Source organism: Moschus berezovskii, chromosome 15 (assembly GCF_049115385.1).
Source record: "Moschus berezovskii isolate FMDL1 chromosome 15, NW_MosBer_1.0, whole genome shotgun sequence".
Lineage (NCBI taxonomy): Eukaryota > Metazoa > Chordata > Mammalia > Artiodactyla > Moschidae > Moschus > Moschus berezovskii.
Genome location: NC_142474.1, coordinates 23,093,103 through 23,113,489, shown reverse-complemented (window position 1 = coordinate 23,113,489; position 20,387 = coordinate 23,093,103). Strand labels below are relative to the sequence as shown.

General features: G+C 50.0%; 1 protein-coding gene across 5 annotated transcripts in view; it reads right to left on the bottom strand.

Annotated features, from left to right (window-relative positions):
* Positions 1-12,440: 12,440 nt before the first annotated feature.
* The window catches only part of BCL2L1 (BCL2 like 1), a 50,402-nt gene continuing 42,455 nt past the window's right edge, over positions 12,441-20,387 (bottom strand). For all 5 annotated transcript variants that reach the window (XM_055434999.2, XM_055435012.2, XM_088843880.1 and 2 more), the window contains exon 3: positions 12,441-12,988. In XM_055434999.2, coding sequence (XP_055290974.1) covers positions 12,851-12,988 — 138 coding nt within the window. In that variant the 3' untranslated portion in view covers positions 12,441-12,850. The remainder of the gene's footprint in view (positions 12,989-20,387) is intronic.

Sequence of the window (20,387 nt, the reverse complement as noted above, 5' to 3'; positions counted from 1 at the left end):
TATTCTATTTGTGCCCGGTCTTTGCTGCAGCATGTGGGATCTAGTTCCCGACCAGGGATTGAATGCTCTCCCCAGCCCCCTTACCCCCCGAATTGGGAGCACAAGAGTCCTAGCTGCTGAACCACCAGGGAAGTCCCCATCCATTTAATTTTTATCTGAGAAAGGCAGCTGTCTTGGCACCAGTTTCTGTCTGGTATAAGGGATTAATCTTTTAGTCACTTATCATGAAAGATGCTGGGGATACAGACATGGAGCAGACAGGAGCCCTGGCCTTCTGGTCTCCTGGCCTGTGGGCAGGACTGGCATAAACATGGCCAATCAGAGACTAAGGGAATAAGAGCTATAGAAATTTCTGATGGAATGTTTTGACCCCATTGTTTTGTCCTTTTGCTAGCAGCAGGAGCGGTTTGGACATAACTGAAGATGTTGAACTACGCAGGTGGTAAACTTTGTTTAGATCAATAAATTGCTAAGGAATTATGTCATGGGTAATAAAGAAAATTGTCAAAATGGGCCTAGGGGAAAATTTTATTTTATTTTTCCTAGTCATTTTTTCTTCTACAATAATACTGTGTAACAAACACCCCCAAAACTTGGTGGCTTATAACCTTGAGCATTTATTTCTGTCTTTCTTGGGCTTGTGAGTTGGCAGAAGCTCTGCTGGGATCCACCAGGTTTAGTTCCAGGCTCTCCGTTGGTATTTTAGCTCCCTAGGGCTGCCATAACACAACAACAGACAGGGTGGCTTAAGCAACAAAAGTGTACTTTCTCATGGTTCTGGAGGATAGAAGTCCAAGATTGAGGAATTCCCTGGTGGTCCAGTGGTTAAGATCCCAACACAGGGGGCGCAGGTTCAATCCCTGGTTGGGGAACTAAGATCCCACATGCCGTGCAGTGTGGTCAAAAAATGAAAACAAATAAAAAGGAAAAGAAGCCCAAGACAGAAGCGTTGGTAGGACTGGCTTCTTTGGATGCCTCTCTCCTTGGTTTTTCCAGTAGTCAAGTGTGGATGTGAGAGTTGGACTATAAAGAAAGCTGAACGAAGAAGAATTGATGCTTTTGAACTGTGGTGCTGGAGAAGACTCTTGAGAGTCCCTCAGACTGCAAGGAGATCCAATCAGTCCATCCTAAAGGAGATCAGTCCTGGGTGTTCATTGGAAGGACTGATGTTGAAGCTGACACTCCAATACTTTGGCCACCTGATGCAAAGAGCTGACTCATTTGAAAAGACCCTGATGCTGGGAAAGATTGAGGGCAGGAGGAGAAGGGGATGACAGAGGATGAGATGGTTGGATGGCATCACCAACTCAATGGACATGAGTTTGGGTGAACTCCAGGAGTTGGTGATGGACAGGGAGGCCTGGCGTGCTGCAGTTCATGGGGTCGCAAAGAATCGGACATGACTGAGTGACTGAACTGAACTGACTCCTTGGCTTGCAGATGGGTTCTTTCTCACTGTGTCCTCACGTGGTCATTCCTCTGTGTGCATGTCCATGGCGTCTCCATGTGTGTCCAGATTTCCTCTCCTTCTTTTGAAACTGTTTACTTATTTGGCTGCACCAGGTGTTAGTTGCAGCATGTAGGATCTTTGATCTTCATTATTGCACGTGGGGCCTTTTAGTTGTAGCATGCAAACTCTTAGCTGAGGCATGTGGGATCTAGTTTCCTGACCATGGATCGAACCTGAGCCCCCTGCATTGGGACTGCAGAGCCTGAGCCAGCGGACCACTAGGGAAGTCCCCAGATTTCCTCTTCTTATAAGGACATCAGGCAGATCAGTGAGGGCCTTCCCCAATGACGTCATTTAAGTTTATCAACTTTTGAAAGGCCCTGTCTCCAAATATGTCTTCTCTTGTGGCTCAGCTGGTAAAGAATCTGTCTGCAATGCAGGGGACCTAGGTTCAGTCCCTGGGTTGGGAAGATCCCCTGGAGAAGGGAAAGGCTACCCACTCCAGTATTCTGGCTTGGAGAATTCCATGGACTGTACAGTTCGTGGGATCGCAAAGAGTCAGACAAGACTGAGCGACTTTCACTTTCACTTTCGTCTCCAAATACTGCTACACTGGACATATTGGGAGTTAGAACTTTGACATATGAATTTGCAGGAAACACAAGCCAGCCCATAACACTTGGGTTTAGGGTTATTCATGTGTCTTCTTGTTCTGACACCAGCAGGCACCCAGCACGTGTTCTTCTCATGACAGAACTCAGAGACTCCTGAGGGGGCAGAGAGACAGTGGGGACCCACGGTACTCTGAAAGCCCAGGCTCAGAACCATACACAAAGAGCCAGCACCACATTCCAGTGGCTAAAGCAAGTCCTGTGGTGGGTCTGTTACAACTGCTACATTCCAACCCCCCTTAAAACTTTTTTTTTCCCAACCACCCTTAAAACTTAAAAGCATGAAACAACCATTTCCTTAGGCTCACCAGTTCTGTAGGTCAGGCGTTTAGGCAGGGCACACTGGAAACTGGGCTTCCCAGGTGGCTCAGTGGGTAAAGAATCTTCCTGCAATACAGGAGACACAGGTTCAATCCCTGGGTCGGGAAGATCTCTTGGAGGAGGGCATGGCAACCACTCCAGTATACTTGCTTGGAGAATCTCATGAACAGAGACTGGCAGGCTGCAGTCCATGGGGCTGCAAAACTTTCATTATTGCCAGGTAGGTGTGGAATTCCAGGCTCCCAATGTGGTCTCCACTGGCACTGCGGGGAGAAGCGGTGGTAGGAGAGGGCTCATTAACCGGCCAGCGGAGATGAAAAGTCCTGCTCCCTTGGCCTTACCTCACAACACCCCACATTGACAGTGGGTAGCCGGGGCACCCTGAATCAGGGCGGAAGCCTAGGGTCCCCACTCACCCTTTGTTGATGTAGTTGGCCATAATTTTCATACTTTTTTTCCTCTTCCCAGTGGTATTTGGCTGGAGTAGAGCTGCGATCGTCTAAAACTTCTATCTTGCTAGGATGTTTCTCTCCTAATCCTCTGAATAGACAGAGCTGGCTTCAGTTGGGGCTGTTTTTTCTTTTCTGTGCCCACTGGCTTTTTTTTTAGTAGCCTGCTACAACTTCTTCAACCCCAAGTCTGGGGAAACCCAGAGAACTCACCACTGTGTTGTTCCTCAGGTTCTCGGGTCCCCATTCAGCCTGCCTTCTTTTTACCTTTCAGGGTTTTCTTATGCTTGTTGCATATACAACGTCCATGGATTTTAGTTTTACTTAGCAGGAGAAATAGAGGAAAGCGCATCCTCTCCATCTTCCCGGAAGCAGAAGTATAGAAGAGGCGTCATCTGTCCTGAGGGGTGTCCTCCAGGTTGCATTTTTCTGATTGCCCTCCCATGTATCACTCACTGTGTTCCTCTGTCTCCTGGATTTTCCATTCAAGGGTGGTCACATTTAGAGATGTTGGTCAGGTACAGATTTAACTTTTTGGCAAGAGTATTTCGTGAATGTTCTTTTGCCAGGAGGCACACATGATGCCTCGCCGTCTTTGTGGGCCATTTGCAGCCTTCACTGGTCATTGTGTAGATTCATTAACTCATTAGGGGTACAGATGGCTTCCACATTATCAAAAGATGTCAACCTCAATTAGAGGCTTGAGAATGAAATTTTAAAGTATGGGATACAATTTTTCCATCGGCCAGATTGACAAAGATCAAGGAGTGTTAACAAGGATATTGGCAAGGGTTCAGAAGACAGGCAGTTTCACAGGATGCCAGTTTTGGGTGTCTCCGTCAAAATGACAAAAGGCCTGGTAATATTACTTCTATAAATAGCCCGTGGAAACGGTAACCCACTCCAGTATTCTTGCCTGGAGAATCCCACGGACGGAGAAGTCTGGTAGGCTACAGTCCACGGGGTCGCAAAGAGTCGGACACGACTGAGCGACGGAACGGAACGGAATGGAACACATGAACATGCTCAAAATGATGGATCCGTGAGGTGGCTCAGACGGTAAAGAATCCGCCTGCAAAGCAGGAGACCTAAATTCGACCCCTGGGTCAGGAAGATCCCCTGGAGGAGGGCATGGCAACCCACTCCAGTATTCTTGCCTGGAGAATCCCATGGACAGAGAAGCCTGGCGGGCTGCAGTCCATGGAGTCACAAAGAGTCAGACACGACTGAGCGACTAACACTGCTACTACACATGTACATGTACAAATGCTAGATCCGTGAGGCTGCTCACTGCAGTATGGTTTGGATTAGCCAAAGTGGAGAACTGCCAGTGGTGCCTCCCTCAAGCAGAATTTTCCAACTGACGTGCTACCAAGTTTTCATAAGCTGCGGCAGATGTGGTGGTGCCCCTCAGTGTGTCTTCAGACCACCCTCAAAGGTCATGTGCAGCTTTGGTGGACAGTTTTCATTCAAGAAACAGGTGCCTGGGTCTTCTTGATCTTAGGTATATGCTTGGCAGGTAGGAAGTGCCAAGTACTGAGGAGAAATGACCTAGGAGCTGCCCTAGGCAGATGAGGGATGGGAGTTAGTGTATAAATGCCTTGTGTTCTTGCCTCTAGAATGCTCCATGGGTCTATCAGTGGATCCTCTGAGAAGCAGCCCCATTGCCTGAAGTGGCAGGTTACTCATCATTGTATCTTCTGTTGATTTCCAAAATCCCTCCCTGATCACCCCCTGATTCACTGTCCCCACTGCCCTGGGATCACCATTTAAACTATTTAGACTTAGTGTGCATACTCAGTCATGTCTGACTTTTTGCGACCCCATGGACTATAAGTCCATGGGGTTATCTTGGCAAGAATATTGGTTGAGCGGGTTGCCATTTCATACTTCAGGGGATCTTCCTGACCCAGGGATCGAACCCATGCCTCTTTTGGCTCCTGCACTGGCAGGCAGAGCCTTTACCACGGAGCCTATCTGAATCCTTATTTTAGGCTTTGCCTTTGGGAGGTATCCATGATAAGGTTAGAGCTTAGCCCCAAGACTAGTCCTCTCACCAGTCCCTAGAGCACTGGTGGTGAGGGGTGGGAGGTCTGACAACATAGCCTGATAAAGTTTATATAATATTTATGGTGCCAGAAACCCTTCTTAAGCACTTTACAAGCATAAAAATTTGCACAAAATCTGCATTACTACCCATCAGGTAGGTATAATTATCATTTTACAGATGAGAAAACTCAGGCACAGAGAGGTTAAATCACTTGTCCCAGGGCTCCCAGCTAGCCCTGGCAATCTGGCTTTATAGGCTTGCTGCTGCTGCTAAGTCACTTCAGTCGTGTCTGACTCTGTGCGACCCCATAGATGGCAGCCCACCAGACTCCCCCATCCCTGGGATTCTCCAGGCAAGAACACTGGAGTGGGTTGCCATTTCCTTCTCCAATGCGTGAAAGTGAAAAGTGAAAGTGAAGTCGCTCAGTCATGTCCGACCCTTAGCGACCGCATGGACTGCAGCCCACCAGGCTCCTCCATCCACAGGAGTTTCCAGGCAAGAGGACTGGAGTGGGGTGCCATTGCTTTCTCCTATAGTCTTGCTGCTGCTGCTGCTAAGTCACTTCAGTCGTGTCCAACTCTGTGTGACTCCATAGACGGAAGCCCACCAGGCTCCCCCTTCCCTGGGATTCTCCAGGCAAGAACACTGGAGTGGGTTGCCATTTCCTTCTCCAATGTGTGAAAGTGAAAAGTGAAAGTGAAGTCGCTCAGTCATGTCCGACCCTTAGCGACCCCACGGACTGCAGCCTACCAGGCTCCTCCATCCATGGGATTTTCTAGGCAAGAGTACTGGAGTGGCTTGCCATTGCCTTCTCCGATAGTCTTGCTACTAACTGCTATATAGCCCGTCTCTCCTCCGGCCCCTGCTGCTCCACCAGAATGAGATGAACCTGGCCAAGTTTGGGCTCTTCCTTCTTGGACATCTAACTGCAGTGGTCACCTGCACAGCACACGACCACCCATCTGGGAGGGCTGTCTAACCTCCACAAGGACCCTTCACAAAGGCCATGAAGCCACAGGAGGAGTTTGCTTTCCAGGTGTGCAGGGAGCTTGGCATGAAGCCTGGGGGAGATTGTTGTTGGTAAAAGTGATGGCCAGCCAGTTGTTGAGGAATGTTCCACCTTATCAATGGTTTGCAGATAAGGGCTTTATTATTGTTGTTGTTTATTGTTATTATTTTTACAATGCAACTGGATGGGGACACAGCTGTTTTCTTTTCCTTGGGCAAGTGCAGGGGGTTGAGGTTTGAGGGCAGCATTTTCACACCAGCGCAATTTAAGCCAAGCTGATATGGGCACTGGTCATTTCCCACTTGGCAGCAAATTTATAAACCATGAAAAACATGTAAGACAAATGTAGTGGACTAGGCCACTACATCATGTTATATACATTAAAATTTTACTCTTAGAAGACTGTTTTATGTCCATATTCTCGGTACCTTAGTGTTTTAAGATTGACTCCCTCCAACTTCAAGACGGAGTTGTTAAAACTCTGTGATAAGACCATTTAAGTTGATAAGAATTCACAAGACTCCTTATCATGAAATTATTCAAGTTAATTATTCATGTGTGAACCTACTGAAATGAGATGGTTTAAATAATTTAGGAGGAAATTAATACTCCATATGCCCTGAATTCTAACATTAGTGCATGGATATCTATTAAAAATCAAAGAAGACAAATTAGTAGGGATCATATATGTTCATTTCTATTATTTATTATAGATTAAGAAAAAATTCTTGTTTTTTTTTTCCCCCTGATTCATGACAAAGGCTGTGATGGTGGAGACAGAAAAATGGAGAGCTGGATATTATGTAATGAATTTGATCATAAGTTGACGATTTTTCTCAAAGATTTGTTAACTTTAAAAAATTGCACAAGCAAAGCACACAATCATCTTAAACTTTTTTTTTTTCATTATCTTAAACTTTAAGAAATTCAGAAGGGTATAAAAAAGTGAAAGCTAACTTTCAACTCTTAGCTTGATAAAATATTTTTAAAATAATAAATAGGTGTTGAATTTTACAAAATACTATTTTGATATCTACTGAAATACCATAAGGATTTTCTTTATTAATGCTTCAGTACAATTACACTGAAAGATTTCTTATACTGAGGCAATCTTATTTACCTGGAATAAGCCCTACTAGGTCATGAGGTATTCTTTTTATATTTTGTTGGATTCCATTTGCTAATATTATACTTAGACCTTTGGCTTGCATGTTCCTAAGTGAATTGGTTTAGAATTTGCTTTCCTTTCCTTCTTTCTTTTCTTCCTTTGTGCTGTACAGCCTTGCTCAGTTTTAATAAATTATATAATTAAAAAAAAAAAGACTTTGAAAGCTTTCGGTCATTTCCTGTGTTCTAGAACTCACAGCTATTTTCTTAAATACCCAGAATGAAAAAGTTCATTTGGATTTGAAATTCACTTGATTACAATACTGTATTTGTCAATTTAAAAAAGGGAAGAACAATTGGAACATTAAAAATATAATTTCAATTGTTCTGGAATAGTTTAACATTTTCTTCTATCACCTACCTGAGGTGACAAAGTGTTATAGTGCTGACTACCAAGAATTTGAAGAGATCATCGTTAATCTTGATCAAGAATTGTGTAAACCATTTTGATCATAAAACTTCTTATATACAAAAGTTGCAAAAATTTTTAAGAAATGAATTAGACAAAAAAAGTTGCATTCACAGGAACAAGATCAAGTTTTTTAAGGAATATATTTTAAATAATATATTTAGATATTTTAGTCAAAATTAATTTTTCATACCCTAGGACATGTTATATTGCTTTATTTTTCTCATCATAAAAACATATGGAAATGAATTTTCCCCAGGACCCACACAGACGTCCAAAATCCCTTCCGGCTTTTCCTGTGTGCAATTCCAATATTTTATGTGTGTGCCACACCATGTTTGGGATTCCCTGGTGGTTCACAGGATAGAGTCTGCTTGCAATGCAGGAGACCTGAGTTTGATCCCTGGGTCAGGAAGACCCCCTGGAGAAGAAAATGGCAACCCACTCCAGTATTCTTGCCTGGAAAATTCCATGGACAAGGAACCTGGCGGGCTGTAGTCCATAGGGTCGCAAAGAGTCAGATAGGACTGAGTGACTTCACTTTCACTTTATACGCCATGTTTAAATCACTGAATTCAGGGTCTGGTTAAAACATGTGTGGAATATTATACAGCTAGAAAAAAGAATTAATCTGCCATAAGTCAATTGCTGAAGCTGTATAACAATCAGGCATTCATGTATGAACATGGAAACTTCTATAAGATAAACTATTTAGTCAGAAAAAACCAGGCACAGTGTATCTGTTACTCTTTCTGTAAAAAAACGGATCAGAATATAGTTACATATTATGTGAAAGGATTGATGCTTTCAAATTGTGGTGCTGGAGAAGGCTCTTTTGAGAGTTCTTAGGAGCCTGGTAGGCTGCAGTCCATGGGGTCTCAAAGAGTCGGACACGGACACGACTGAGCAACTTCACTTTCACTTTTCACTTTCATGCATTGGAGAAGGAAATGGCAACCCACTCCAGTGTTCTTGCCTGGAGAATCCCAGGGACGGGAGAGCCTGATGGGCTGCCGTCTGTGGGGTCTCACAGAGTCGGACATGACTGAAGCGACTTAGCAGCAGCAGCATGACTGCAAGATCAGTCAATCCTAAAGGAAATCAATACTGAACATTCATTGGAAGGACTGTTGCTGAAGCTGAAGCTCCAATATTTTGGCCACCTGATGTGAAAAGGTGACTCACTGGAAAAGATTTGATGCTGGGAAAGACTGAAGGCAAAACGAGAAGAGGGTGGCAGAGGATGGGAGAGATGGTTAGATAGCATCACTGACTCAAGGGACATACATGAATTTGAGCAAACTCTGGGACAGAGTAGAGGACAGAGGACCCTGGCATGGTACAGTTTATGGAGTTGCAGAGTTGAACACGACTTAGCGACTTTACAACAACACAATTCTGTAAAAAGATATTTCTGGAAGAATCTCAAGAATCTGGAGAGGGGCTTGAGTGGTTAGGTTACCGGCCAGGGGCATATCCTGGGCCTAAAGAAGCCTGGAGGCTTTGGAGAATGGTGACCCTGAGCCAGGAGCCATGAAAAGCTATGAATTCGGTACCTAAAGGTTGGAAGTGTAGACGTCCTTCTGTTCACCAGGGCAGATGGGACACAGCGGAAACCTGGCCAGTCAGGAGACGGGTCCTCTGGGTGGGAGTGGCTTTCAGGCGGAAATCCCTGGCCACCAGGGGGCAGTCAAGCTCGCTCCTGAAAGCAGACGGGGAGGAGCGCCCCCCCCCGCCCCCCCCCGCGACTTCCCAGCTGGAGAGCCCGCCTCCCTAGTCGGAGGGCCTGCCTCTGGAGTCCTGCTCCTTTTTCCAGACCCTTCCCGGATCTCCGGCCACAGCCACGTTGAACTCCCTGAGGAGCACCTCCTTCTTCCTTTTGAGGGTCTTCTTGATGGCAGGGTCATCGCTGCATCCCCCCTCAACTTCCAGTTCACCCAAGCTTTGTTGGGTTATCTCTCTTTCACTTTTGACCACTATCGTTTGAGATGGGTACTGCAATCCTACCCATTTCACAGATGGGAAAGCTAGGACATAGGCTAGGTTACTTGACCAGGAATGGAGACCCACGATACACACCTGGCTGATCACCCTCAGAACTGGAGCGTTAACCGAGCCATGGCTTCTCCACTCTGCTCTCCCTCCAGAGCCTTATTCACATAGCAGCCAGAGGGCGCTTTGGGGTCTAAGTGGTTTATCACTCCCTAAAATGGCAACCCACTCCAGTGTTCTTGCCTGGAGAATCCCAGGGACAGGGGAGCCTGGTGGACTTCCATCTTTGGGGTCACACAGAGTCGGACACGACTGAAGTGACTTAGCAGCAGCAGCAACAACCTTCCTCTGGCTCTCACTGCCCTTAGGTTCAAATCCAGTACCCCATCCCACCTCTCTAGCATCATATTGACCCAGGGGCCCCCAGACACACCAGCTTTCCTTCAACCTTAAGAAAATTCTTGCTCGTCTTGTGCATTTGCTTCTTCAGCAGGACCACTCTTCCTGCCTCCCCGCTTCTTTTGGAGAACTCTTACAGACTCTTCAGCCTCTGGTTCTGACATCACTTCCTCCAGGGAGCCCTCCCTGACTCCCAGACAAGCTCAAGTTCCATATTAAATGCTGTTAGAGCATTCACTATGAACTTATTGGCCTCAGATGGGTGCTTCACTTTGGGATTATAATGGTATCACTATTTCAAAACCTTGAATCACCCATGGTTCCTCTCTCTAGAGCTCTCTCCAATCCATCAGCTGATCTTGTGGGATTATCTTTAAAATGTTATGACCCCTTCTTATCTCCTTCCCCACTAGGTCTTTCATGTCTTGCCATGCTTCCTCAGTCATTCTGTTTCCACCTTTGCCTTGCAACAGTCAGAGCCATCCTTATATTCATCTCCCTGTCTCCCCGACCAGAATGGAAACTCCATAAAGGAAAGGGCTTTGTTCTCTGCAGAATTCCCAGTGCCTAGGGCTGGGATTCGGAGAAGGAAATGGCAACCCACTCCAATACTCTTCCCTGGAAACTCCCATGGACGGAGGAGCCTGGTAGGCTGCAGTCCGTGGGGTCGCTAAAGGTCGGACACGATTGAGCGACTTCACTTTCACTTTTCACTTTCACACATTGGAGAAGGAAATGGCAACCCACTCCAGTGTTCTTGCCTGGAGAACCCCAGGGACGGGGGAGCCTGGTGGGCTGCTGTCTATGGGGTCACACAGAGTTGGACATGACTGAAGCGACTTAGCAGCAGCAGCAGCAGGGCTGGGATTGCCTGGTGCCTGAGACAGTAGAGAATCTGCCTACAAGGCAGGAGACCTGGGTTCAATCCCTGGGTCAGGAATATCCCCTCGAGAAGAGAATGGCAACCCACTCCAGTATTCTTGCCTGGAGAATTCCATGGATGAGGAGCCTGGTAGGCTACAGTCCATGAAGTTGTAAAGAGTTGGATACAACTGAGGGAAACAACACTTTCACTTTCTTTCAGGACTGTGTCTACACAGAGCAGGGCTCAGTAAACACTTGCCAAGTGGCCACTTGACTGTTTCTCCCACTAGAATATCAACTCCTGAGGGCAGCGACTGTGTCTCTCATGTTCACACACAGTCCCAGTGCCATCACACAGCAGGTGCGCAAAAAAAAAAACCCAGTGTACAGGTGGAGAAATTCAGGACGAGAGAGAGGAAGAAGGGACTTGTCCAAGGTTAGGGCAGCAGAGTCAGCACAGGTACCCAGCTCTCCTGCACCTCTTCTGCCAGCCAAGCGCCCCCTCCCGGAGCACACAAAAGCCCAGGCCCTTTGCTCACGAAGAACACATTTTATTACTGAACTGCACCTTCACTTTCACACAGACTATTTCAAAGAGCTGGAAAAAGTGTGGGGTGGGGGTTGGGGGAGGGACAGGTGCCTCTCAGGAGCCAGGACCCCCGGCTGGCTTCCCCAGACCAGGGCGGGGGGTGGGGTGGGGTGGGGTGGGGTGGGGTGGGGGTGCAGGGAGCATCAGGCTGTTCGATCTCCGGGCACCAGCTCTCCACGTGCACACGCACTGCAAGCCAGCAGCTCCTCACACATAAATACAGACACGCTTAACAAAAATAGTATATCATCTTCACAAGGAATAAAAACTAGTTTCAAATATGTACAGCAGAGAGCCCGGGGTGGCCGGGGCTAGGCCTGGACCCCCAGGGATGAGACAGGCCATGGGTGGAGCAGAGGAGAGAGAGGGAGGTCAGAAGAGCTCCTGGCCATGCCATCCTGACCTTGGCAGCCCGGCTGCTCAGGTTGAATGGGGGTGGGGCACAAATTGTTCAGGCCAGGCAGGGCTGGCCCCTCCGGCCAGTCCCAGCTCCACCCCATGCACAAGGCTCTCCTTCCTGCCCTTCCTGCCTGAGGTAGGAAGACCCTAGGGCTCCCACAGCTGCACCCTGTAGCTCCCCCTCACCTCTGGGCCGCCCCTGAACCCCAAGGGCAGCAGCCCAAGGCAAAGACGCCGCAGGTTTATCTTCTTGCAGGAAGTGAGGCAGCTGAGGCCATAAACAGCTCTGCGGCACCTATCTTGGGGCCAGTTGGTCCCTCAGTCATGGTCACGGAGCCAGGGAAGGGGGAGAACTGGGGTGGTGCTAAACTGCAAGGCCACCCCAGCTTTGGCATGGGGTGCTTCTGCAGCTACAGTCCCTCCATCTTGGGTGAGGCCGGCCTCTAGCCAGAGGCCTCCAGAGGACACTGGGATTGGGGGGAGGGACTTTGGCCGGGTCAGAGGTGGGGAGGGGGTCCTGGTCCTTATTTCTTTATCCCAAGCATCCTGAATCCCTAATTAGTCAGAAGTGGGCCCTAAGTGGCTCTTGGAGGGTGGGGATGAATGGACAGGGAGCCCAGGGCCCGGAGGAGGGAGGAGACAGGAAATGATCAATTCTGAGGCCACAGACATCAAAATGAAGGCAATCTATTGTCTCTTTCTGGGGAAAAGGGTCAGAAAACTTTCCAGCTCCCTGGCAAGAAAGCATGCTCAGGGACCCTAAATGCAAAGGGGGATCCACCAATCGGGTGGGGCACTCTGACCCCCAGTCACAACCCCCACACCTGTTAGCTTCCACCGGGGCAGATTCTAGGGAATTTCGTGGGTTTTGACGCCACAAGAATTGAGGAAGGCGGCTCTCACAGAAGCATGTAAATTCTAGAAAACTAATTGCGGGGGACCAGGTCTAGGCCCAACCCTGTGATGTGTGGGTGGCTGTGGGCTCCACGGAGTGGTTCTCCTGGTGGCAATGGTGGCTGGACGGAGAGATGTGGTGGGAGCAGGACGGGGGTGTGTGGGTGAGTTGGTGGTCAGTGTCTGGTCATTTCCGACTGAAGAGCGAGCCAAGCAGAACCACACCAGCCACAGTCATGCCCGTCAGGAACCAGCGGTTGAAGCGCTCCTGGCCCTTCCGGCTCTCAGCTGCTGCGTTGTTCCCGTAGAGTTCCACAAAAGTGTCCTGCAGGGAGACAGAAGAGAAGGGAACTGTTTGAGTTCTCAAACAGGAATGTGGCTGGGACAAAGCGGGTGGTCGGCATGTGATGACCTTGCTGAGTTGAAAAACTGCAGCTGTCCATGCCCTCTCTGGGCCAGATAAAGGGTTAAGGGCTGCTCTTCTTCCTGACCCTCAGCTGGGGATAACCAACCCATTTTACTGCTGAGAAAACAGGTGCAAAGTGGGGGAAGAGTTCTGTCCAAGGTCAGCCAGCTAGGAAGTGGTCCTTCAGAACCTGAGATGGCAAAGAGATAGGCAGGGAACTGAGGGAGGCCAAGGGGCTGGAGCAGGAGGGGAGGAGATGAGCCTGAAGCGGTGAGTGAGAGCTGGACCACCTGTGGCCTGGAAGCGTGGAGGAAGCTGGAGTTGAGCCTGAGGGCAGTGCAGAACTACCAGGCCTCAGCCTTTGCGCTGCTGCAAAGGAGGCAGAGACGGAGGAGAGGAGCGAAAAGAGACAGGGGAAACTCCCAGAGTGATTCCGGGGCAGGGCAGGGCTGGAGGAAGCCTCTGACCAGGGCAGGCGGATGGGTGGGCAGGTCCATGAGGCCCTGTCCCCCACCCCAGGGGGCATGACCCGGGGCCCAGGAGGAGGTGAGCAACAGTCCTCTGCCCCGAAGCTAGTCAGGAGGGAAGCATGTGATACCACGCAGGAGGGGCTGAGGGCCGAATGACCCAACCTAGGGTGGAACCAATCTGTGGGGCACGCAGAGGGGAGTTTGGAGAACCCTTGAATGAGGGCGCCTTGCACCCTATTTGTCCTTTAATCCTTTCAACAACGCAGCAGTGCGGGCTGTCTCTCCCCACTGGCAGACCAGGAAGCCCGGCCTCTGAGTGTAGAGGAACTTGATCAGGTCACCCAGCTTTGTGGAGGAACCGGAATCTAAAGCTGGTGTCTGGCATCTAGAATCAGTGTGTTTTGAATGCCCAGGGAGGGAACAGACCACTGGCTGGTTCCAGAGACTGTGTTCTTGCTTCTTCACCATGAAGTCACACCGTGGGCCCACACTCTACCTGGGCCAGAGTGGCTGAGCCATGGGGTGGCCCTCTCAGACCATGCCTGCCATTTCTGATTGGCTCCACGTCCCACCCGGACAGTTTGCTCGCTACGATATCTGCCGGGCCCTATGACGACACCCCTCACTCCATGCCAAGATTTTTTTAAACATAGGTCAGAGTGTGGCACACCAACAGCTTTTCCTTGCACTTAGAATGACAGTGTCATGTCCGTTCATGTCCCTGGTACCTAGCAGAGAGGGTCATATACACTGAACTGACAACCTGACTCAAAGAATCCTCTCTATATATTAAGCCATTAGGGAGGCAGCAGTGACGCGTGAGCCAGAGCAGAGTCCCTCTAAAAAGGGAAAAGGCATTGGGAAGGGAAGGCGGGCAGGTGGGGAAAACCCCACCACTGAGCGCCTGTCACTCCACGCTCTCAAACTCTCCAAGGCTCCCCATCACACACGGAATCAAGTCCTCACCAAGGCCAGTGAGGTCTGGCAGGCCTCAGCCCCTCTGCACTGCACACTCTACTCTACTTGACTGGCCTCCCTGCTGTCGCTGCAACATCTGCTGAGCTCAGGACCTACTGCCTTTGTGGCCTGGAGCACTCGACCCCAGGCTCCCTCATTTCACTCCTGCTGCTGCTGCTGCTAAGTCACTTCAGTCGTGTCCGACTCTGTGTGACCCCATAGACGGAAGCCCACCAGGCTCCCCCGTCCTTGGGATTCTCCAGGCAAGAACACTGGAGTGGGTTGCCATTTCCTTCTCCAATGTGTGAAAGTGAAAAGTGAAAGTGAGGTCAGTCAGTCGTGTCTGACCCTTAGCGACCCCACGGACTGCAGCCTACCAGGCTCCTCCATCCATGGGATTTTCTAGGCAAGAGTACTGGAGTGGCTTGCCATTGCCTTCTCCGCATTTCACTCCTAACTCTGTTCAAATGCCATCTCCTCAGGGATGCCTTCCCTGGCCACCTTGTCTAACATGGTACCTCCTACCCTGATCTCTCGCTACCTACCCCCTCGCCTTGCTCTATTTTTCTTCTTAGCACTTTCCGGAAGCAGAGCCTGCCCTTCTGGGTCTTTGCTTTGACTGATCTCCTGCAGTAGTCATGGCTTGACAAGGCATAGAGGCTTTCCTGTTTCTATATACCCAGAACCCAAAACAGTGTCTGGCACAGAGTCAGTGATCAATAAATACATGAGGAGAACAAAGATTTTACATGCCTCCTAAGTTCCAGACACTGTCATCCCCTTCACCTTCATCAGAATCCTCAGATGTAGCGATCTGAGCCCCATGTCAACTGAAGTACAGAGTTGGAAAGACCTTGCCTGGGGTCACTCAGCTAACAGGGGGCAGAGCCAGGGTCAAAGCCCAGGACTGCCTGGCCCCAACCTGGGTGCTGCTGTGAAAGTGAAAGTTGCTCTGCGACCCCATGGACTATACAGTCCATGGAATTCTCTAGGCCAGAGTACTGGAGTGGGTAGCCTTTCCCTTCTCCAGGGGATCTGCCCAACCTAGGTCTCCTGCATTTTAGGGGAATTCTTTACCAGCTGAGCCACAAGGGGTGCTGCTACAGCAGGACTATTCCCTATGTGGGGGCTGGGGTGGAGGGGGCCTTGGACCTGGGAAGAGAAGGGCAGTGGCAGCAGCCAGCATCCTTACTCTTTGGCTTTCATCCTGCTTAGCCTCCATGGGTTTCTTGTTGGACCAGAAAATTCTTACAGGAATTGAAATTTTTTTGATCTGTGATGAGGGAGAGTCCTGGGCTGTGAGGAGCATGGGAGAGGAAACCATGGCCAGAAATTATCCCAAGGGGCCAAATGTCCCACAAAAAATCAGGGACACTGGGCTGCAGCCAAAGTGGGAGAGGCCTGGCTCCCTCGATGGGAACTTTCCTGAAGTAGAGGGCTGGCAGCCACAGGAAATTTTCGGCTCTGGGCAGAGCTGGAATAAACAGGCCCCGTCCCTGCAAGGGCACAAAGCACTCACTGTCCAGGAACAGTCATTCCAGGGTGGAGGGAACATTCTCCTGTCGGTGCCACGGAGACAAGTCTCTGACCCGCCCAGCCCCCACCCGTGCATTCGCGTGCTTGGACAATCTTCATCTCCATTTCAGAAGCTCCTCCTAAGGAGGGGGAGAGGATCCTGGGGATTGCTTTCACAGAGAGAGCAGGAGCAAAACGGGGCGTGCTGTTCCAGGGCGGGTGCCGGGGAGGCAGTGGTGTGGGTATATTTAGCCCACGGTTCACACGACACACTTGGAAACAAACACAGCCATTTTCTCAGCAGGCGGCTGCTCTGGATAAACAAACAGGATTGTGGAGCTGCCCTGGTCTGGAAAAGCAGAGATAAGCCCCCACTGCTGCTCAGTGGCTCCCACTGGTTTGAGCCAGAGCTGCCATGGTAGACAGGGGGTCAGATGTAAGGTGGGCGGCAGGGAGATCAGTCTCTGATGTCCCAGAGGCTTTCAGGAGACCCAGCCTAAGGGACTATGTGCATTCTCAGTGTGGGGCAGGGCAAATGGGGTAAGCTTCTCTTTGTAACTGTGATCGCTACCATGGGATCCATGTAGGGGTTTTCAGGACCACTGGGGATAGGTGGTGGCTAATGACTTCCATGGGATTCCTAGGCTACAGATTCACAAGTCAACAAGGCCCACCTACTCACCCACTCTACAGTTTCAAAGAGCCAGTTTGTGGGAGAGCTTGGACTCTACCATCTAGCACTGGGGCCCTTCAGAGTGGTTAGACAAGAACCAGGGTCCCCAGGACAAGTAAGGCTGGGACCACTTTCAAGGTCCTGCCTCCAGCAGTCCCAGCCACCTGCATGGGATGGCCGCAGCCCCACAGTCCAGAGTGCTTCAGGCCCCTGAGCCTTGGCCAGTTCTGAGCCCTCTAACTGCTAACCCTCCCTACTTTCGCCGTCCTCAGTCAGCCAACCCTACCCAGCTTATGTGACCACTTTGGAGTCTTGTCTTCCAAGACTTCCCTATTTATCCTTCCTTCAACTCAAGCAGGAACATCTCCTTTGTATTCCCAGAGATTTTGGACCTTCATTCATACCATAACTACTCGGTGTCTACCGTGCCTTGGGCCCAACACTGAACAGGACAAATAAGGTTCCTGCTCTCACAGAGCATATGTTCCAGTCCATGCATTCTCCATGGGGGTGGGGTGAGAACATAGCATAGAAAGAGATACACAGTACAGCTGTGGTATTCAGACTTATGCCAGGGCAATTAAGATAAACATGTCTAAAAACTAAAAAAGACTGCTTAGTAGGGAATGGTGAGAAGAAAGATTGAGAAACACAGTCCTAGAGAGGAGCAAAGAGAATAAGAAGCAAGACAATTTCAGATATGTTGGGGTTTTGAAGAGAGAGTTGGTGATGGACAGGGAGGCCTGGCGTGCTGTGATTCATGGGGTCGCAGAGAGTCGGACACGACTGAGCGACTGAACTGAAGTCCTAGGCAGGTGGTAAAGAATACCAGTGGACTGACGCAGGTGGAGTGGTCAGAGAAGGTCTCTCTGGGGGAGGGTGGGGAGCCTAAACTGAGTCCTGAATGACTAGGTGTCAGTGGCCAGTTCAGTTCAGTCGCTCAGTCGTGTCCGGGAGGATCAAAAATCTTGGGTGATGAGATTTCCTCAGTGGGCCAGTGGCTAAGTCTGCAGTGCCAACACAGGGGGCCCAGGTTGGATCCCTGTTTGGGGAACTAGATCCCAAGTGCCACAACTAAGACCCAGTGAAGCCAAATGAAAAAAAAACCCAAAACCCTTGGGTGAAAAAGAGCATGTTCCAGCAGAAGTAACAAGTGCCAAGACCCTGAGGGGAGAAGGAGAGGCAGCGGCGTCTCCAGGTTGAGGCCCTCTGTATGGTGGTCTTGCCTGTCAGTCCGGGGACTCGGTATAGGCAGGGATCAAGACTGACAGGTCTGAAGCCAGGGGCTCATCCAGACAGGCACAGACTGGCTTCAGCTAGATCTCTGCCCAGAGAAAGTCAACTGAACGATGAAGGTTACCTTGCAGCCACCTGCAATCCTGCAGAAGGCAGGAGAAAGGCTGGCACAGCATTGTCCTTGGGCAGTGGTCCAAGTGCCAGTGGACCACCTGCCCTGCCAGGGGCTGGAGTGAACTTCCTGCTTGAACCCAGTCAGTTCTTCATTACTCACCCTTCCCTCTCACCTCCCACATCTCCATGCTTCTTCCGAGTGGACTGGCTTTGAGCAGGTTACTTCACTTCTCGAGCCCATAGTGTCCTCACTTTCTAAACAGTATAATACCTGGGACATCCCTGGTGGTGCAGTAGATAGAAATCCGCCTGCCAAGGCAGGGGACATGGGTTCGCTCTGTGGTCTGGGAAGATCCCACATGCTGCGAAGCAACTAAGCCCACGTGCCACAACTACTGAGCCTGTGCTCTAGAGCCTGGGAGCCGCAACTACTGGAGCCCGCGACCCAGGAGTCCATTCTCTGCAACAAGAGAAGCCACCACAATGCCCACACACTGCAACTAGAGAGCAGCCCCAGATCACCACAAACAGGGAAAGTCTAAGAAAAAGCAACGAAGACCCAGTGCAGCCAAAAAGAAAAAACAAACAAAAAACACAGAATCTGTTATGAGGGCAGCTGACCTTTATATCACACAAGCGAATGTTTTGCCTGCTCCAGGCACTGAGCTAAAGCACTTTACTCATAGGAGGCCGTATTCCCTGGGCACATGCACAGTCACATTCATCTGAGTGAGTGTTTTTGGTACTCTCTTCCCAACTAGACTGTGTGTGGTTTTTGTCACTTGTACCTCAAGAAGCTGGTGCTGTACCTAGAACACAGCAGGTGCCGTTCTAAATGAATCCATTTGAGATGAACAAATGAATGACTCTGTTCAGTCAGCCCTCAGAACATTTATCGGAGCCTCATTCTACAGATGTCAAGATGGCTGCTTCAGTGTTCTCCCATAATCTCTGTCCAGCAAGTGGTAGGTCTGGGATTTGTCTGAGTTCTGGCCTCTTGCTCATTCTGAGGTCCAATCCTGCCATCTTGGGTCCCTGCTGTCTCCACCCACAGAGAACTAGGCTCCTCAGTGGCGGCAGCAGCAGCTGACATTTCCAGAGCACTTACCGTGCAAGACCCTCTCCTTGGTTCTTTCTGTGGATTGGTTCATTAAACTGTCTCTACACTCTGTGGGCCAGTGGGTTCTACTGTTAACCTGCCATATAGCTGATAGACCTGAGGCCCACAGATAATGTGTGACTTGCCCAAGACCACACAATGGTCTGGTGACATGACAGGGTTGCCTGCACCAACAATCTGGCTCCAGTGCCTTTGCTCCTAACCTCTACCCAATACTCTGCTCACTTACAAAAGGACAACTGTTCTCAAGGCCCCACCATGGGCCAGGTGCATGCCCTATTACTGAAGGAGGTCCTCACTCTAAGCTCAGGTAGGACGGAGATACTGAGAGACCTGTCTCAAGTGGGTAACTGAAGAACCAGCTCATATTCTGGGGCCAGGCCTATAGCCCTGGGTCCCTCTAGGAGGAGGAAGGTGGCCTGAAGCACCAGCTGAATGAATGAGTTCTGGCCCCAAGCCAGCTGAGGGGAACTGGGTGCCACAGGAAAAGGATGTGACGAAGGCCAGGAGAGAAAGTGAAACCCTTCCGTCCTGGCTTTAGTGGAGAACAAGCACTGCTGCCAGACGGGCCCTTCCTTCCTCTAGTGTGACTCTGGAGGGCCCAGGCCCACTGCTTCCTTCCTGCTTGGTTATTTCTGGAAAGAGGTAGGTGGAGAAGAGGAAGGGGCTCCTAGCAGCCCAGGGAAAGTGCCAGGAACATCAAGAATGTACCTTAGCCGGCCTCATCAAAGCCCTGCACAGGCAGGCCGTGAGTCACTTTCTGCTCTTGGACTCAGTTTCCCTGAGGGAGAGGCTGACAAATGCCAACTGAATAGACAAATGAGGCCTTGCTAGAAGATCTCATGGAGATGGCAGGCAAGTGGGCAGTGGGGCAAACGAAGAGGCCTTATCACTTTCTCGGCAGGGAGCTGCAGGCGGAGACTCGGAAGAAGTGAGGTTTGTGGTTGGAATCCACTTCCCTTGGCCTTCCCGGGGGGATGGGGGGTGGGAGGGGTTGTGTGTGGGCTTCAGCAAAATGAGAGGAACACAGCCTCTCTCCTCCACCCTGGGGACCACAGGCCTGGATGTGGGCAACTCAGAGAGGTGGCTCCATGGGGTAGGGACAAAGAGATAGGTGGCTAGACAGCTGGGCTGACACCTCAGCTGAGTCAGCCCAGCTGGTGGGTGGAACAGTGGGCCTCTCTACTTCTGAACCTCAGTTTCTCCTGCTTTGACCTCACAGGCAGTGATGGT